The 19039-nt window shown below is 41.0% G+C and overlaps 1 protein-coding gene across 4 annotated transcripts in view; it reads right to left on the reverse strand.

The window, feature by feature from the left end:
- The window catches only part of fbxw7 (F-box and WD repeat domain containing 7), a 202894-nt gene that overhangs the window by 85663 nt on the left and 98192 nt on the right, over nt 1-19039 (reverse strand). For 2 of the 4 annotated variants that reach the window (XM_059028830.1, XM_059028825.1), the window contains 2 exons: nt 8802-9521; nt 6368-6430 (listed from right to left, as the gene is read on the reverse strand). In XM_059028830.1, coding sequence (XP_058884813.1) covers nt 6368-6430; nt 8802-9452 — 714 coding nt within the window. In that variant the 5' untranslated portion in view covers nt 9453-9521. The remainder of the gene's footprint in view (nt 1-6367; nt 6431-8801; nt 9522-19039) is intronic. The other 2 variants (XM_059028829.1, XM_034035746.3) reach the window with 1 other exon arrangement.

Below are 19039 nucleotides of genomic sequence, written 5' to 3' on the forward strand. Positions count from 1 at the left end.
TCACAAGGGCATCTCATGGGAATGAGATGTTGCGTTTCAGTGGGTCCACCCCTGGTACACCGATGTTCAATCAATCAAACACTCAATTACTATCAAAACAGGAATGATTGATCTGACTGGCAACAAGATCAAAATAAATGAAATGGAGGAAGGTGACTTAGTCATCCGGTTGTCTAGGAAAATTCTTGAGATGATCCTTTAGCAAACTTAGGTTTACCAGAACTCTTTTTTTGATTACTAATAATCTGGGACAAACACCTGCCAGGACATGCTGGACTGAAGGTTTAACACACATCAACGCCACGGTGGAACAGCTACTGTTGCTATGCAGCTCATTCCCATTTAAACAGTGCTGGCTGTGGATCAGTTGTCAAGCAGACCATTACCTCTGACCGTTACAACTACTGCTGCTGTTTTCAGTATTGTCCTGTCTGAATTCTATGACTTAAATGTTTTAACTTACAGTACATTCTGGTACACGTTTACTTAAAAACAAACACGCTGATCTGGGAATAGGACATCTAGAAAATAATCTACTGGTAGTCACAGGCTACTGTTTAATACTTGTGTCCTGTTTCCATTTATTTTAAGCAATAAAAAGAAACATTGTTGTTTCCAGGGCATGACATACTTGCAGACAATATATTCTATACATGTACAGTATACTGTAACACAAGTGAGTGATTTAAACCTTTACCCCCATTCCAAAAGAACAGCCCACATATCCTTTTGGAAATTGACAATTATTAAAACAAGTATCCTGCATAACTGTTTTAACTAAATGTGTTTTATAACAAAGGTTATCATAATGGTAACCTTCCTAAAAGGCCATTCACCACTCCCATAAATAATTCAACACATCTACAGTTTTCACCAAACACTTGCCGCTACCTGAAAGCTTTCAAATCCTCAGCACATCGTTTGACGATAAAGACAGTGAATCTGAAGTGGCGTTTAAATCAGAAGTGCTCAACGCTAAACGCATCACATCAGCATGAAAAAGTGTAGCTCCCTGAAAATCTTAATACCTTTATGCCCTTATTTACAGTACAATTGAGACCAAGTGTTAAAGAAAGATCAAGCCGTGGTAATCTGAACATTCAAGACTTTCAAAAGTTCAGGATCTTGAACGGGGATGGAACTAAAACTCCTATTGCACACAGTTGCAGTTTCACCCATTCCAGGTTTTACCATTTGCTTTATTAGCCACAGTGTGTAACAAGCTCAAGTGTGTCTTATTAAACTCATAGTAAAAATAGGAATGGATCTGATAAGCAATGGGAGTCTTCTTTCCATCCCTGTTGAATCTCCTCAGCACATGATTGCGAATAGTAGGTCACTCCAAATACAACTTTCGGTTAAAAACTGAGCAGATGCAGGTACACTACTGCAGTAAGGAGAAACGTACTGCTTATCTGTGGAATGTATGTCAGACATTCATCAACTCACTTGGTAAGAGTTTTACAGACTAAACTTAAAAGCAAATGAAAGGACTTGGCGGGTGGAATGTTGTCTATCAAAATGGGTACCAATGGCAACAAATGTGATAACTGATCATCCACAGAGATATTATAATAGATTCTTGGATGATTCTTCTTTTTAGTTTTGGATGGAATCTTGGGTGGTTACATGATTTGTCCAAGGTCAGTAACTCCTGGCTATCAACCCCCCCCCCCCTCCTTTATTCATCTCTAGCCCACAAACTACACTGCCTAAGTGCTGCATAGTCTTTGTCCAGCTGCCCATTCCCCCGGACTAAAAAAAGCCCCACCTCACCAATAAAATATCCAAGTTCCAGAAGGACATTGACAGCACTGTGCACATTGCCTGGAGATGATCCAGCTCCAAAATGGAACTGAACAATGTGCTTGGCATGGTTTATGACATATAACAGGGGGCTCCACTTTAAACTGTCAGTATTTACAGCTTATTGGATCCCAAATGAGGGACTGCACATGAAAATAAATGCAAATCGCATTCGTACATAAATAGATATAGGTTCACAGACTTAAAACAATTTCCCCTGCCACGTTGTGCATGTTGTTCTATGGATTATATCAATTAAAAGTAGAGACCCCCAAGCAGATGCCAGACTGGCATCTATGAGACAGCACCAATAATCTTCTTAATCCTTTCCAGCTGGTTTGCTGGAATGCTTGCAAAGGGTGTGAGGTTATTAAATACGAGAGAAAAATATGACAGGCAAGAGAGATTTTCATATTGTACGAGAAAGAAAATGCAATTAAAAAAAGGTTTGTTTCCCTGAACTTGGAGAGAGCATTTAAGAAACCAATTAAATAGTCAGGGAGATGTGGGTCTGAAACATGACCAGATTGGTGGAAGCCAAACTATTTTGGGGGATCCCAGAAGAGGCACAAGGCTGTCAACTGCTCTTTTCTGAGTGAACATGCATGTGGGTGGGGAAGACATTGTCAACCCACTAGAAAAGGCCTCAATGGTGTGGTCAATGACGGATGTCAATGTACAACCACTTTCACTGACCTGGTGGATGGTCAATGGCCCACAACAGTATCCTAAAAGGACAGCTGTGTTTGTGACAACTAACAGGTATTTTTCCTACCTTACTGTAGTCCTTTTTGTTTTTTTAAATTTCAATAAATCTACAGCTAAGTTAAAGAGTAAGTAGTAAATCATTCTGGTTCTTTAAACATACTAAAAACAGTCAAAGCAGCTTCTCCAAAACAACACAAGTAGGCTACGGGAATTGCACTACTACAACTCTGAATTACTACAAACATCACAGAATGGATAGAGTGTGTGCTTGATGAAAATGGTTTATTTAATCTTGCTACACTATTGTATTTACAGCGTTTGGCTATGTGAAATATCATGCTTTTACCTCATCTGCCACTAATAAAAGGCAGAGGGGGGAGGCCAGGTACTGTAGGTGACAATTTCAAAAGGACTTAGTGCAAAATGTCACAAGTCTCTACCTAAAAATGATGATACACCTTCAGCCAGTTGAACATTTTTCTATATAATGTACATTTCCCAACTGTTAGATATCTTGTCCCAGGGATACAGTACTTAAATGCTGGTCACACTACCCAATAGCATTGATATTAATAGCAAGCAACCCCACATCAGGGCGGGGAAAAAGGAAATTGCTTTAAACAACACAGAAGTTGGCAGTGAAACCAAGATCCTGAGAACATCACTGCCTTGAAGCAGGAAGAGTTCATTCCTGGCAGTCTCTGACCCTGCGCTTGCAGCACCTGTGTTTTCTAAGGTTCAAGAATGCATCACAACTGCTCCCAAAAAATGCTTTAATTGAATTCTTCATAGTCCTTATCATGCATTGTGCATGTCATTTGCTTCCTGCTGTGCCATAAAGTACCATTTATTTGCATTGATAAAGGCAAATAAATGTGCCCAGCATGTAAAATACTAATTTCTAATTATAAGCTGGGTGGGAGAAAGGTACAAAAAGGTTAAGAGACTTTGACCTCACAGGGTCGCACAGTGATGTGCATGGCTGTTCTGGGGTCACAAACCAGGACCTCATGGCTCAGTCCAGTGCTTTAACCATTAGACCAACTAGCCTCTGCAAGCTACTACAACAAAATGAATTAAAAAAAGTCAAGGGAACAGCACCCCTCCTGTGTCACCATCTGCAGTATGGAATTAAACATGAATAAAAAAAAAGGGTTATGACTACGAATGTTTGTACAATAGGTGCAAATCACTTGTACTGATGCAAATCACTTGGTAACTGAATGTGGGTTATTTGGCATCAAATTAATAAACTGCAATTCCTGGCATTCTGTAGGTTTGATTTGGGTTTACAGCCTGTGGGTTTAAAAGATAAATAAAAATGTACTGTTTAGGGAAAGAGTTGAATAATATTTGCATATTGATTCTTTTTGGTGCACTGTGGGACAAAAAAAATAAATAAAAAAATCCTGCACACCATTAACCCTTTAAGGACCGTGATCGTGCAAACACGATCATACTGAAGTGTCATTCTGGGCCTGTGATCGGGTAAACACAAGAAAAATAAAGCACTTTGTTTCTTTGACTTACTGGGCCACCATACTTTGCAGTACAGCTTGTTAACGCAAATCACTGTATAGGGGAGGGATTGCATTTCACCGCCTGCTTTTTTTTCTTTTTTGTGTGACGTATGAGATGAGAATTTCATATTTAGAGGGCGGAGACAGGTTACAGTAGCACATAGAAACACCACGACAGGAACTAAAAACAGGAAAAACTGTAAATCCGATGTATTTGACATATTTTAGATTAGAACATTTATTGTGTCATATAATAATGTAAAAAATAATGTCATAATGTGATAACTGTATAATGTGAAATAATGTATAATGTGATATCTTGTAACAATTGTAAGTCGCCCTGGATAAGGGCGTCTGCTAAGAAATGAATAATAATAATAATATATCAAGAAACGAGCAGATATAAGCAGATAATGTTTTAACGTATAAACTCTAAAGAAGTGGTTAAACATTGAATAATATGCTAGACGTATAAACGGTCATGTGACAAACTTCAGCAAACGCTTATTTTTTAATGTATTAACTTTAGTAATTTATCATCATATACAGTAGTCAGTCTGTCACGTATTCGCCTTCTCTCTCTCTGGTGCCACAGCAAGGGCGGATATTTTAAAAGGGAAGGGGTTTGGCAATTAGCTTTTCTAATTGGTGCTGAGCCGGGTTTTATTCTCGGTCGATCTGGCACTTCATTGGTGCACTGTGTTCTCATGCTGTAGTAGGCGTGATATGGTATCAAGTCCACACGGGTTAGAAAGCTAATGGTAAGTGTTTTTTTTCTGACGTGAATATATTTAATAAAATGGCATTTCTAAAGAAAGGAACGAGGCAAAGCCATGTTTGGAAGTATTTTGAGGAACCGGACGAGAAAACCGTGGTATGTAAATAATTATGCCAAACTAAATTGCCGTACCACAAAAACACGTTCAATGCTTTACCATTTGAAATGAAAACATTCAGAAATTACTGTGGAGTTACTGATGGCAGTAAAAAGCAAACATCCATAATAAACAGAATGCTCCAGATGGCGACTGACATTTATTTAGCCCTTACATCCCTGTGAATACGTATATAAAACAATTTTTCTTTTCAATATTAATTCAGAGAATGCATAAGTGTAAATAAATTACACATAGGTTTTAAATTTACCAGTACACTTTCGCAAATAGTTTTTAAAATTAACCAATCAAAAACTTTGAATCGAGTGACAGCTCTAATTTCAATATATACTTTGGTGTGTATGTGTTTAAAAAAAACAAAAAAAAAAAAACTTTTTTTTTTTTAAAATTTGCAGTTTAAGTCTTTGCGATGTTAAAATGTTATTTGCTTATTTAGGGTTTCTTTGCTTAGAAAAAGGCTGTCAGTATACATCACAATGTAATATAAAGACTGTGCATGTGTATGTAGACCTGGTTTAAACGCTGACACCTGCACAGCATTTAAATGTTCATAAAAATGTACCAAAAGCACATTCCTAGTAGAGTACTGTAGATACATAATTACTCAGCCTATAAAACCACACAGTATGGTAAGACATGAATCCCAGAAGACAGGACACCGCATTACATCACACATTTTCTAATCTCAGCCAAATATTTGTCATTCCAGTGCCAGAAACAAGTGAACGATGGCCACTAAACCAACCCTTTCAAACACGTCATCATTATTCACATTTATTTCAATATAAGCTACAGTATGTATCTACATTAATTGTTTTAAAACACTGTTTCCGGGCTGTTTGCATGAAACCCAAAAATTAATTTTAAAAGTTGTCAGAATATGTTTAAAAGATAAAATGTTTTTATTTTCCTCCTCCCCCCCCCCCCCCCCCCCCTTCAAAACCATCAGAGATTTAAATATTTAAGAATCTGGAAATTAAGAATATACAGTAGTACTTGCAATGAGCATTACTGTTTTGTCTTAATAGTAAGAAATAACAGGATCAACCAGATTTAATTGAAATGCTAGTTTGGGAAATGTACTGTGGTGTCGAGACACTTAAACCTAACCAGGATGAAAGCGGGGTGAAGATGCACAAAGTTACCACAAAAAAAGTCAATAGGCAAACACAGAACTCCTGTTAATAGTTGCATAATAAAAGCAGTGACCCAGTAAGAATACAGTCATACAAATCCTACATTCGATTTTTATACAATGCATTTGTATTTTCTAATTCATAAAAAGACCCTAGATTAATAATTTCTGATGAAAAAAAAAAGACCTGGGTCCCTCACACACACACCCCTACAGTAACAGTGCAAAACCTCTCCAAACTACACATTAAGACCAATTAGCTATAGAGTAAAATGATTAAGATTTGGTATGATTGAACTTACCAGTAAGAATGCAACTCTTTTCATAGTTCTGTTCCCCATCCTTCCAAATGGGTGGCTTTGGTCCTCAAAAAAAAAATCAGTTACTTAAACCCTAGAACTAAAAGAAACTTGTACCAGTTCTGTGCTCTTAGTGACCCAAAGACTACTGCACACTAGAGCAAAAACGGGGAAGAGTAACTGCTGACGTTCTCACTGGACTGGGAGGTATCCACTCTGTCAAGTGCACCTGCCACTTGAATATGCTGAACAAAAACAAATGGCATATTTCACATTGGTCAGAATTTCCAAGTGTCCGGTGCACATGCAAATGGGGTAGCCAACTTGGGGCAAGAGACGCATTACTCAGCAGAAAAACAGCATTCCAGAGTTTGTCCAACAGGGGTGGCAACTCTAACTGAATATCATGTCCTTTTTCAAGAGTAGTTTTCTAGATCCAAGTCAAAAAGAAATTGGAAAAAAAACACAACGTTTTTGACAACACGTACACCAATTCCTTCAAAGCCGACCGCAAATTTAAAAATGTAAAAAATCACCTATTGTACTTTAACCTTGCCTGCAAGGCATCATCAAATCTGGCAGTGTTAATGATTTAACACTGAATAAAAAGGGTTAGGGGGATTCTTTAGTACTGAATTATTTATCCTCGCATTACATTTTTTTGTTGAACTGAAAGACTGAATTATGATTTTTACAGCACTTTATTGGGATTACTCTTTTGGTTTTTCATTTTCTTTTGGTGCTATCCTGTGATCTATCAAGATCCTTTACTCCCATCAAGCCAGTGTGTCACATACTGTAGTGCTATCTACCACTGCAGTGGAGTATCACGATCAGGGCTAGGGCTCAAAACCATGCCCTTCAGAAAGTCAGCTGTGTGTCCCAGTTTACCCTTTTTACTGCCTCCCTCCCTCCCCAAACCAACAGACAGCTACAGTGTTGGCCAAGAACCTGTTAGGCATGCAACCCACATTCATTATTGAAGTTTCAAAAGGGGATTTCTTTTTTTAAATCCTGAAATAGGAACATTGGCAATAATTTATCACCTCCACTCCACCAGTGCTATGTGTTGAGAGCTGAACTGTTGACAAGGTATTGTGCTTGCTAGCTTTAATATATGGTTCTTCAAATGTCAGAACTAGGGCACAGGAAAAGGGGTCAGCCAAAAAATGTATGACATTCTATATGTCACATACTTATGTTAGATCACTGCACAAGCGCTGCCTCTGGTTAGGGCTTTCTTCAGGGTGGCTACCTGTCGGTCCTGATTTGCGATTTGCATTTAAAAGCATAAAACCCTCGCTCACAAAACAGGAGAATGCCGTGAACCTGTTAAATATAACATCAGACCACAGAACATGCAAATCCTCCAAAACTACAGCATGTGACAATTAATAAACCTGGTTTAAAATACAGGCAGTAGACCCAACCTTGCATATAACTACTTTGTACAAAATCTTTAGATAAAACAAATAAATAAAAAAACGAACATATGCATAAACTGCTGGATGCTGCAGAAGGTACCTTCATGCTTACATGCTTAATGTAATTGCCCTGGTTTTCCTCCAGAGGGCAGACCATTTCCAGTATGTGGCAATGCAAGCTGACTGCACAGGTCATTTAAAGCAGAGGGGCTTCTATAAGCATAACATTTTATTCCTTACAATGCACAAGGAAGAAAGAGATTATGAATACTTGATAAGCTCAGCTGGCACTGCTTAACTGACTGAAGCTCATTGGTAATTATTTATGAAGGAGTAAACTCTGGGTGCTGGGGGTTGCAGGGTTGATGTCTGGGGAGGCTGAATGATGTATTATTTTCAGAAACAATAAGCACATGCATGGTGGAGTTAGTCACATAAATAAATGGAGTAATACATTAATAAATAGGCAGGATTGCTATTTGGTGCACTGCTCTAGTTAATAAATAAATAAATAAAAAGTTATCAGTTTCTAAGCAGCTGAGTTTATACATACACAAATACAATTACTGGTAAATTTATTACCAATATAAATACAGGTCGCTAGATCTCACTTGTGCTGTGGTTACTATTATGCTGTGCAGTTTAGCAAGGGTTACAGCACACTGCAGTTCTTGTGGTTCTTTTTCTCCCTCTAGTGGTAGAGATCACAATAAAAGGGTAACAGACTCCTCCACTGACCTGTCTTTTATATTAAAAGTAAAATCTAGATCCCTCTTTAAATTGATCAAACTGGCTTGCCCTAGTTTAAATAAATACATTAAAAAAAGATTGAAAAGGATTTGCTGTATCTAACAATAAAATATAACAGACACACATACAAGCACACCACTATATACCCACTGCAGGGGATAATAATGCTGTACAGAATAGGCTAGGTTCCTGTCCTGATCAGCCAAGCAGACGACACCCCAAAAAACACTCTGAACAAACGAGATACAAAACCATCAGCTTACCTTTGCCTTGAAGAATGGCGACTGCTGCTGTGCTGAAGACCGGTCCATGTTATCAACAGGGTTTCTGTGTGCTGGTGACTCCTCTTCCCTGCCGCTGTCCTCAGACTGCTCAAAATCATCACTGTCCTGGTCCATCTCCTCTTCGTCCTCCTCCTCCTCCTCCTCCTCCTCCTCTTCCTCCTCAGGCTCTCCTCCCTCCTCGTTTTCCTTGCATGCACAGCTTCCCGACCTTTCCTCCTCCAAGACCCTGCAGATATTGTTATTTCCTTCTGGCACCTCCTCCTCCTCTACTACTTCCTCCTCTTCCTCCTCCTCCTCTTCCTCGTTGTCCTCATCCTCCTCTTGTCCTGCTGCTGCGCCCTCCTGTGCAGGGTCGTCTCCTGATCCATTGACGTTGCTAGCAGATGCCGCTTCACAATTGCTTGTGCTGCCCCCTGCAGGCCCGGAAGACTGATCCCCTCCTTCCTGTGATGACTGCTGCTGCTGCTGCTGCTCTTCTTCCTCCTCCACCACTCTGTCCATGTGGTCCTCCTCCTCCTCCTCCCTCTCCTCTCCTCCCTCGTGGGCTGCTCCGCTGGAGGAGGCGTTACCTCGCACAGAGCCACCTGGCCGGCGCCTCTTGCTGCCCCCAGACAGCAGTTCCTGGTTCATTTCCAAAAGCCAGCTTGCTACCTCTTGGACCTTTGCTAGACTGTCTGAGGAGGCGAACGGCTTGGCATTCTGAAAAGAAAGAGAAGAACAGTTTGAGATTCTGGTATTTGTGCTCTACACCTACACACACGTGGCAGCATTATTTTAGTACTACAAATAAAATTACACTGACCCCTTCTCATGCATCTTTTATTCATATTTTCATAATTAGAATTATTTTTAGCATTAGCTCCTTTGCTACAATAGATCTGCGATGCAAATATCAATAACAATTAAGCAAATTCATGTGCTTGTAATTGCCTGGTACATATGTATGCAAATTCTGAAAAGATGTGAAGATGCAATTGTGACTGCCAAGACTGAGACAAAATCAATTTTGGGCTAAAACAAAAAAATAGTTTTGCTCCAGTGGCTCCAGTATGACATCTTAATATACTGTAGGTTTCAAAGAGGCCATGATTATGAGGCAGTTCAAAGCAAGATGCAGTCAATCCATCCCTCATCAAATCTATGAAAATGTGGGCTTAAAGTTTTGCAAACATAAGGATCGAATTGCGGAAAGGGATGTTCTTTCTTCTCTGAGGGCAGACATGACTATAGCCAAATAGATGACTGGCATAAAGCATCGCTGGATTTTAATAAAGACAAATAAAATGAAAAAAATCCAATCTCTTCTTTGCTTTCACGTTGTGTTGGCAGCTTGCGTCCCTTATTTCACTTCTCTCCTGTGACCTCCAGTGACACCCTTCACACCAGCTTATCCCACCCTTTTCACCACTAATCCTGTCATTGAGAGCATCATGTTCATGGAGTGAAGCTTGGAAGAGACAAGCACGCTTACAGTGTACACCTAACTCAAGGTGGCAAACTCTTTGAATATGCATAGAACCTCTAGGTAAAAATGTCATATTAGCAAAATAGACTGGATCATTGGGTAAAACCAGTTGCACAGGACTAAGAATCACCACATAAACAGGTGGTTTCGGAATTTTTAAAATTACACTGGTGAAATTTAGTCCCAGATAATTCTCACAGGTTGTCAGGTTTTTTTTTGTTTGTTTGTTTTGTGTTTTACAGGACATCAGGACCTTCTGTTTCTTGTTAAACTCCCATGCAAGGCAACCAGGTCCGTGCTGGTAGAATCGATACAGCATTTCAGGGGTATTCACCTCAAAGCAATACTAGCTTTCGCAGTAAACCATAATATAATATTAAAGTTGGTATGATCTGTCCTGAGATTCTGCAGTTCAGTAAAACACTACGATTTGGCATAACCAAATTGGGGACGGCAAAAACACAAGACAAATTGTATGGAACGTTTGGTTATTATCATAACCCTAGTTCCCTAAAATAGAAATGTAACTATCACCGAATGGGATATAATCTCTTATAGCCCGAATTACCTGAGCATTTATACAAAGCTGCTCCTTTAAGAGCCCTGTATGTGTCGGACATCGTCTCTGCCCCCAGGAGATAAATACAAGTGCCGCATAAGGCTTGGTGCCATTTTCTCTTCAGTCCTGCTGGAAGGGTAATCGTTACATTTCTATTATAGGGAACCAGGGTTATGATAAAAATCTAACATTCACTTTCAAGTACGAAACGTAGCCATTACCGAATGGCAAAAGTACTATTACTGCAGCATTGCAAATCTCTGTGACAGATGCGCCCTGGGATAACAAGAGGTTACAAGGCCTCTTGTGGAGTGAACAGTGACTTTTTCTGGTGGGGACAGGTTGGCTAGATCGTATGTAATCCTGACCGTGTCTGCATTCCACCTTGAAGCAAATAAACAATTGCTCTGATTGCCGCCAACTCTAGGTGCGGTCAACATAACACACAAGTGCAGAAATGTTTTTAGGGAGGAAAAGCAGGATTAGTGAGGAGAGTAACCTTAGTTCTGGTTCAGCAGGTCACGATGGGCCGGCAGCTCCCACGGCTGACCGTACAGAAACTGTGCCAATGTCGAGATCCAGGTCCACCTGGGCCATTTTGGGGCCACTAAGAGCACCCGAGCCAGATCTTCTACACTCACAGTGGAAGCAGTGGCAATGGTGGAAAAGCATAGAGCAGAGCCCTGGGCAATTTGTGGGCCAGCGCGTCTATGCCAAGCGGGTGACCACTTTCCACTAGGGAATACCAGGATTCCTGGGTCACAAAGAGATCTATCTCTGCACACCCGAACCTGTCCCAGATGAGGTTCACAATTCCTGGGTGAAGTCGCCATTCCGAACTGTGGGGGCCTCTCGAGAGGAGGTTCGCCGCCCAGTTCCTCACCCCCGGCTGGTGAACTGCTGATATTTAAAGCAAGTGCTCGTGAGCCCATAGAAAAAGCTTCTGGGCAACATGATTGAGACAGACAGACCAAAGACCCCCCTGGTGGTGTTGTTTGTATGGATCAACATGTGTCATGGAGGTTCCCACACTCCCTGTACACCCAAGCCGTTCTAGACAGCACCTCAACCTAGGTTGGAAGCGTCTGTAGTACCCAACACTCTCCTCGTGACACTCCCCAGTGCTGTGGGGAGTGCTGTGGGGTTGTTTCCACCACAACAGAGCCTCCAGGCAGTGACCAGACACTGAGTAAGCAGTGCCGTTCTAAGATAGGGTGTCGGACTCGGACTTGTAGAGGACGTATGCGTAAGAGCCCTAGGGGAGATCTGAGATGTTGCTGCCATCAGGCCCAAGTCTCTAGAAGGTCAGTACTGTCACCGCTGTGTTCGGCTGAAACAGCTCCATGCAGGCAGCCTCTGGTTTCTTTCGTCCGACAGATTAGCGATCATGTTTCCGGAATTAAGGCTTACGCAGAGATAAACAACCCCTTGAGAGGGTGTCAGACGGCTTTCCAACTGGTTCACTGTGATGCCTAGCTGTTGGAGGTGGCTGGTGTGGTCCCATGTGCGACACTGCCTGTGCTGGTGCCTTGGCACATATCAGCCAGTCCAGATAATTGATCACTCTGATGCCTTTTAGTCTAGAGGGGCCAATCCATGCACTCTGAAAAAGTGCAAGGAGCTAGAGAGAGGCCAAACGGCTAACCGCAAGTACTTCCTGTGGCTGGGTCTTATAGGGATGTGAAAAGTAACCAGTCGCCTGACTGCAACAGCTGCTGCAATGTCAGCCTCTTGAACCTTAGTATCCTCAAGTACAGACTGAGCTGTCTGTGGTCGAGGATTGGTCGGAGGCCGCCATCTCATTTCGGCACCAGGAAGTGTCTGGAGTAAAACCCTTCTCTCTCACTGAGAGGGTGAACAACTGAAATTTCCTTTTTTCTGCAGTACGGCTGCCACCGCCTGAGACACTAATACAGTGACTTGAGGGTTCATGACCGTTGTTACGATCATGCCCTGAAAGGGAGGGGGGCTGATGGTGGTAACACCCAGATGTTTGTGGTGTATGACTGCCAATAATCCAGGCAGGGCTTACAGAACGAGCCCTGGAGCTGTGGCAGCAGAGAGCGAAGATATCTGATTCCGCATCCTTGGAGGGGAAGGATTCATTCTTGGGTGTCCATGTCCTCAGAGGCAGCAAGGGACAAGACGTCCTCCCGCACTGGTTGTGGGTCAGGCAATGGTGCCTGAACCCTGGGGACTGAGACAACGGGGGAGGCCTCGCAGCAGCTCCGTCAAAAGTGACTGCTGCTGGTTCATTCCTTCAAAATGCCTGCTACGGCCACTCCTGTTCCTCTTCCTTAGCGGAGGAGAGGGGGAGCTCTGAGCCAGATGATGAAGAGGAGGATTTAGTGGAGAGCAGGCTCTTAGTCCTGCTCCTACCCCTAGAGAATCGCTTCCTAGCTCCCGGTGATGATGCACTAATTATATATATATATATATATATATATATATATATATATATATATATATATATATATATATATATATATTAGTGCATCATCATTCACACTGGTGGTGTTTTAAAATAAGCTACTTTCAGGAGACCTAACAGCTGTTCATCACTGTGAGACAGAGCACTCTCCATTGCTTTTTCCATTGCATGACGAAGTTTTTTTTTTAACTCTTTACACTCAGCCCTATTTCCGCCTGTTTTTCACAGTTTTCATTTATGTATGTTTAACTACTGGATAGTTTGTACTTCATGCATGTAACATATCAAAATGTCCTTTCATATTATGCAAGTTGTAACAGGATCAGATACTATATGTGGTAGGTGGCTTTTACAGTGCCTGAGTAATATGTGCGTAACCTTCGGTGTGCTGGCGCCCCAAAATGAATGGGGCTGAGTTTTAAGAGTTAAAGTGAGTCAACGCTTGCAAAACACCTAGATAGACTTAATATTGTCTTTTTTTTTTCAAAACTGTTTACTTATTGCAGGGTACTGAGTTTCTACAATGCTTAAAGATAGCAGCCAAGAATCACGTATGAGAGAATAAAGTCTCGCGGCACTTAAAATATCCAGCCCTACTTTTATTTATTTATTTTAACCAGAACCACTCAGAATGCGGCTCATAGTGCTTTTGTCACTGACACCCACTTCCTTAGAGACTGTTGTAGCGTTTCAGGCATTCTAAATTGGGTGAAAAATACAGTAGCTTGTTGTCTTCAAATATCTCTGCTGGATTTTCCCACACTGAAAGTTGCAGATAAGCAGGAGCAACTTGGAAAATGTGCGATTCCCGCGATCCGTGCTGAAATTCAAGCCCTGCAAGAGCTGCGGTCTTCAACTGCCCACTCAGCTTGCTCCCTTCCCAGGCAGTGGATGCACCTGTTATCCTTATCCTCTGCTGGAATGTTTCTCTTGCACCCAGCACAAAGGTGAAACCCAGGCATGGTGCAAGGTTTGGGAAAAAAAATAAAAAGAACAGTTCAGCTGTGCAATGTACAAGAACAGACAGCAAGCTGACTGGTGCTGAAAACTGTTGTTTACACAGAATGTAGTAAAAACTGTCTTGGTGTCAAACCAGATCAAACCGGGTCTAGTACAGATTCTGGTACGAACAAGGTGACTGGTACCGATCGTGGTACCAAGAAAGGTAACTGGTACCTACTTTGGCACCGGCTATGGTACCGACCAGCTCACTGGTACTGGCTCTGGTACTGACCAGGGTACAGGCTGCAGTACCAGAAGAGCGAGTCACTGGTACCAGCGCTGGACAAATAGCATGGAGGTGAAAACCTGAAAAAGCCACTGGCAACTGCAAGCATGCACTGTTAAACAGACATAAATCTAGTAGCCTTCGTTGTCAGTGAAGCAAAAAGCAGACACAGTAACTTCGAATATTAGTTTTCAAAAAGTAATAAAATGCCATTATATTGCTCAGAGCACAGACAGGAGACAGTACAGCAGCAGGGGCAGGGGGGGGCGTGGCCTGTGTGTGTGCCTTTATTTTACAGCAAGACGTTACAATATATAAAACATTAAAGTAGAAAAATATCCCAGGAGTAAAGAATAATAAGTTGTGTAGGCCTTACTTTACCCCAGTGAAATTAACTACAAAACAAAGGATGCCAAATAGCAGTTCAAACTAGATGGTAACTTTACAAGTAAAGTTGTGGGGCTTGCTTTAGGGAAAGTGGTCAAAATTTCAGTTGTTTATAAAAAGTTAGAGAAAATTTAGTTGATGCGGTTACTAAAACAGCTGTACCTCTTGATTGGTAAAAGTTATTTCTGTTTTGATTCTATTCAGATTTGAATAGCAGAGAAGTAGAGGAAGATTCCATATGCTCTAACTTTTTGTCTTACTTGTTGGGAAAGTGGTCAAAGTAGCTGATCTGTGTCAAAAGTTACATCGTTTACAGTAAATAGAATGTTGGAAGTCTGGGAGTTTTTAAACAATGGGGCGCTTTAGAATGTTGAAAAAAGTTCCATTAAAGTGAATGAAGATGGACAAAAAAAGGACAAAAAGCTTAATAGTTTAAAAAGTATAAAATATATCAAAAAGTTGTATACAAACACACTATTCCAGACCGGTCTACACGTTTTAAAGTTTGAACGGTGTTTCTAGCTTAAACGGTGTAAGAGGAGTAGCGTGCCAAAGAAGAAGAAGATGATTTAAAGTGGGGACTCTTGCTTCGCAAGCCCCACTAATTAAAGGTTGATTTGTTTATTCCCGAAATATAGTACATAAAGTTGCCACCCCATTGTATTTATTTAACTTTTTTTTCATTCCATGTCATTACCGTTTCTTCGCAGTAAAAACAGTGGCCATAGACACGGTTTTCATGAAGTGATAACATGAGGTTTACTTGTGTCTTTTTGTAGCTTAACAAACAAACACACCTTATTGCTTACATATACACACAGTCGGCACTCGGATATCAGTTACCCAGATAAACGTCAGTTGCGTTTTACCACCCTTGTATTAGAAGTATTGATGCTGTTTTGAAGGCAAAGGGTGGTCACACCAAATATTGATTTGATGTAGATTTTTCTTCTGTTCACTCACTTTGCATTTAGTTAATTGATAAATATAAACTATTAACATGTCTATTTTTGAAAGCATTCTTACTTTACAGCATTTTTTCACAACTTTTGCACAGTACTATATATATATATATATATATATATATATATATATATATATATATATATATATATATATATATATATATATAAACAGATGAATGCACATACATACACACACACAGAGATGAACCCGCTTTATATCATGATTGCCGTGCAGGCATAATTCGTGATATAAAGCGGGTCTGATATAAACCGAGTTTCACGTTTGCCTATGACAGCACATTACGAGTGTGAGAAAAAGGGAAAGAAAACAGTGAATTAAAGAGCAGTGTTTTAATACTGTAAATGTAGTTTTTCTTTACATTTAAACACATGCATATAGTTCACTACAGGACAAATACGTTTTGTATCATTAACTGGAACAAAACAGTTTGTGTCATGATCTGAAAGAAAAGGCATGAATTGTCAACTGATGAGCAATATCAATACCTGGTGTTTTTGTATTATAACAACAACACTATTTTATATAGCACCTTTCATAAAGGATTAACAAGACGCGCTTAACAAGACAAGTAAAATAACAAAAGAAAAAACTCATGACCTACACAGAAATGGATACAAACTACCAACAACATTAAAAATCAAGAAAGTAAAAACAACGAAGAATCTTAAAAGCAATTTAAATAAATGTGTTTTAAAGCAAGATTTAAAAACAGACATGGACTCAGAAACTCGAATCTCGAGCAGGGGTGAGTTCCACAGCCTTGGTGCACAGGATGAGAAAGCCCCAACCCGCACTGTTCACAGCTTGGTTAAAGGAACAGTTAAAAGACAAGCATCGGCGGACCGTAGAGCGCGACCAGGAGTGTAATCTGACTGCAGGTCAGAGATAAGGGGGAGAAAAAAAGTCAACAACATTTAATAATCAATACAGAATTTGACCGGCAGGGCTCCTGAGTGGCGCATCCAGTAAAAGCACTCGCTAGAGTGCAGGATGCGCACTATAGCCTGGACGTCGCCAGTTCGAGCCCAGGCTATTCCACAGCCGACCGTGGACAGGAGCTCCCAGGGGGCGGCGCTCAATTGGCCGAGCGTCGTCCGGAGGGAGGGAGGGTTAGGTCGGCCAGGGTGTCCTCGGCTCACCACGCACCAGCGACCCCTATAGCCTGGCCAGGCGCCTGCGGGCTTGCCTGTAAGCTGCCCAGAGCTGCGTTGTCCTCCCGACGCTGTAGCTCGAGGCGGCTGCACGGTGAGTCTGCAGAGTGTAAAGAAGCAGGCGGCTGACGGCACACGCTTCGGAGGACAGCGTGTGTTCATCTTCGCCCCTCCCGAGTCAGCGCAGGGGTGGTAGCGGTGAGCTGAGCCTAAAAAATAATTGGGCATTTCAAATTGGGGAGAAAATAATAAAAACTAAATTGGCAACGACTAAATTAAAAAAAAAAAAAAAAAAAGAATTTGACCGGCAACCAATGTAGAGATTTTAATACATGTACAGAGATTAAACGTTCACTGGAGCGAGACCTGGAAGACTGACTATGTTAATTTGGTGACGTTGGTGTTTTGTAACTGAACTGTATCCCGTTAAGACCACTCACGCAGCATTTGACAGGCTGCACAAAATGTCAGTTTATCAGCCGAGACGATTATCGGTTGTTAGTTGCGTTGGAAATTAATTATATCCTGTGGTTACTAAATAAAGCCCAGCCATGCAGCATTTGACAGACTGCACAAAACATGGCAATAAACAGGTGTGAGAGATATTAAGAGAGGTAATTTTAGTCCTGTGCGAATCATGCTTCCGATGGATAGTTGAGACCTATAATACCGGTAGGCTTTTCCACAGCAAGGCTTTGCTTTTTTTCATTTAAAACAGGATTGCTAACACACATTGCCATCAAGCACCTTGAGAGCTGTAAGTCAAACACAACATCCAATACAGCTGTTCAGGATAGAGTTCATCTAAAAATTGACTGCTGATTATGCACACCACAAGTTGTTTATTTAAAGTGACATATACACAAAAAAAATGTTTTTGTAAAGGATTGATCTGAAATTGGGCATGCAAAGTCAGGCTGCTCCTCTGATCACAAAACACTTTAAATGGAGCATTTACATGCCACGGTTCCAGAAATAGGACTGAAAACTTGCTTTTCATATCACCCTATATGTAAAAATAGCAATTTGTATGGTGTATTTCTGGCTGTGAAAGTGCTAGGAGGCTGAAAAGAGCACCTGGAGTACATGCAGATAATGAATCCAGAAGCACCTGTCCTTAGGTGGCACAAATCACACTATCGCCTTATTCTTAAAACCATCACTTTTAGTGCATATTTCTGGAAAAGCAGCACCTTGAACCACCTGTGACGGAAAAGGGTGCTGGCCCTTTAAGGAAATCGGGCAGTGTAAGAACTACAGAGGTCATGCTGGGGTGTAGAATAGAAGCTTCATGGGGAGACAATACATATAGTGTCAAGAAATGCGACTACACACTGATCTCTCAAATGAAGGAGGGAATCTGAAACGGCAAGTTGTTCAGATGCACCATGCTGGGGCATGGCTGTTGGCAGTTATTGTACAGGTGATCTTTGACATCCAGTCTTTATTGTACAGGTGTTCTTTGACTTCCAGTCTTTATTGTACAGGTGTTCTTTGACTTCCAGTCTTTATTGTACAGGTGATCTTTGACTTCCAGTCTTTATTGTGCAGGTGATCTTTGACTTCCAGTCTTTATTGTACAGGTGTTCTTTGACTTCCAGTCTTTATTGTACAGGTGTTCTTTGACTTCCAGTCTTTATTGTACAGGTGATCTTTGACTTCCAGTCTTTATTGTGCAGGTGATCTTTGACTTCCAGTCTTTATTGTACAGGTGTTCTTTGACTTCCAGTCTTTATTGTACAGGTGATCTTTGACTTCCAGTCTTTATTGTACAGGTGTTCTTTGACTTCCAGTCTTTATTGTACAGGTGATCTTTGACTTCCAGTCTTTATTGTGCAGGTGATCTTTGACTTCCAGTCTTTATTGTACAGGTGATCTTTGACTTCCAGTCTTTATTGTACAGGTGATCTTTGACTTCCAGTCTTTATTGTACAGGTGTTCTTTGACTTCCAGTCTTTATTGTACAGGTGATCTTTGACTTCCAGTCTTTATTGTACAGGTGATCTTTG

Source organism: Acipenser ruthenus, chromosome 1 (genome assembly GCF_902713425.1).
Source record: "Acipenser ruthenus chromosome 1, fAciRut3.2 maternal haplotype, whole genome shotgun sequence".
Taxonomy (NCBI): domain Eukaryota; kingdom Metazoa; phylum Chordata; class Actinopteri; order Acipenseriformes; family Acipenseridae; genus Acipenser; species Acipenser ruthenus.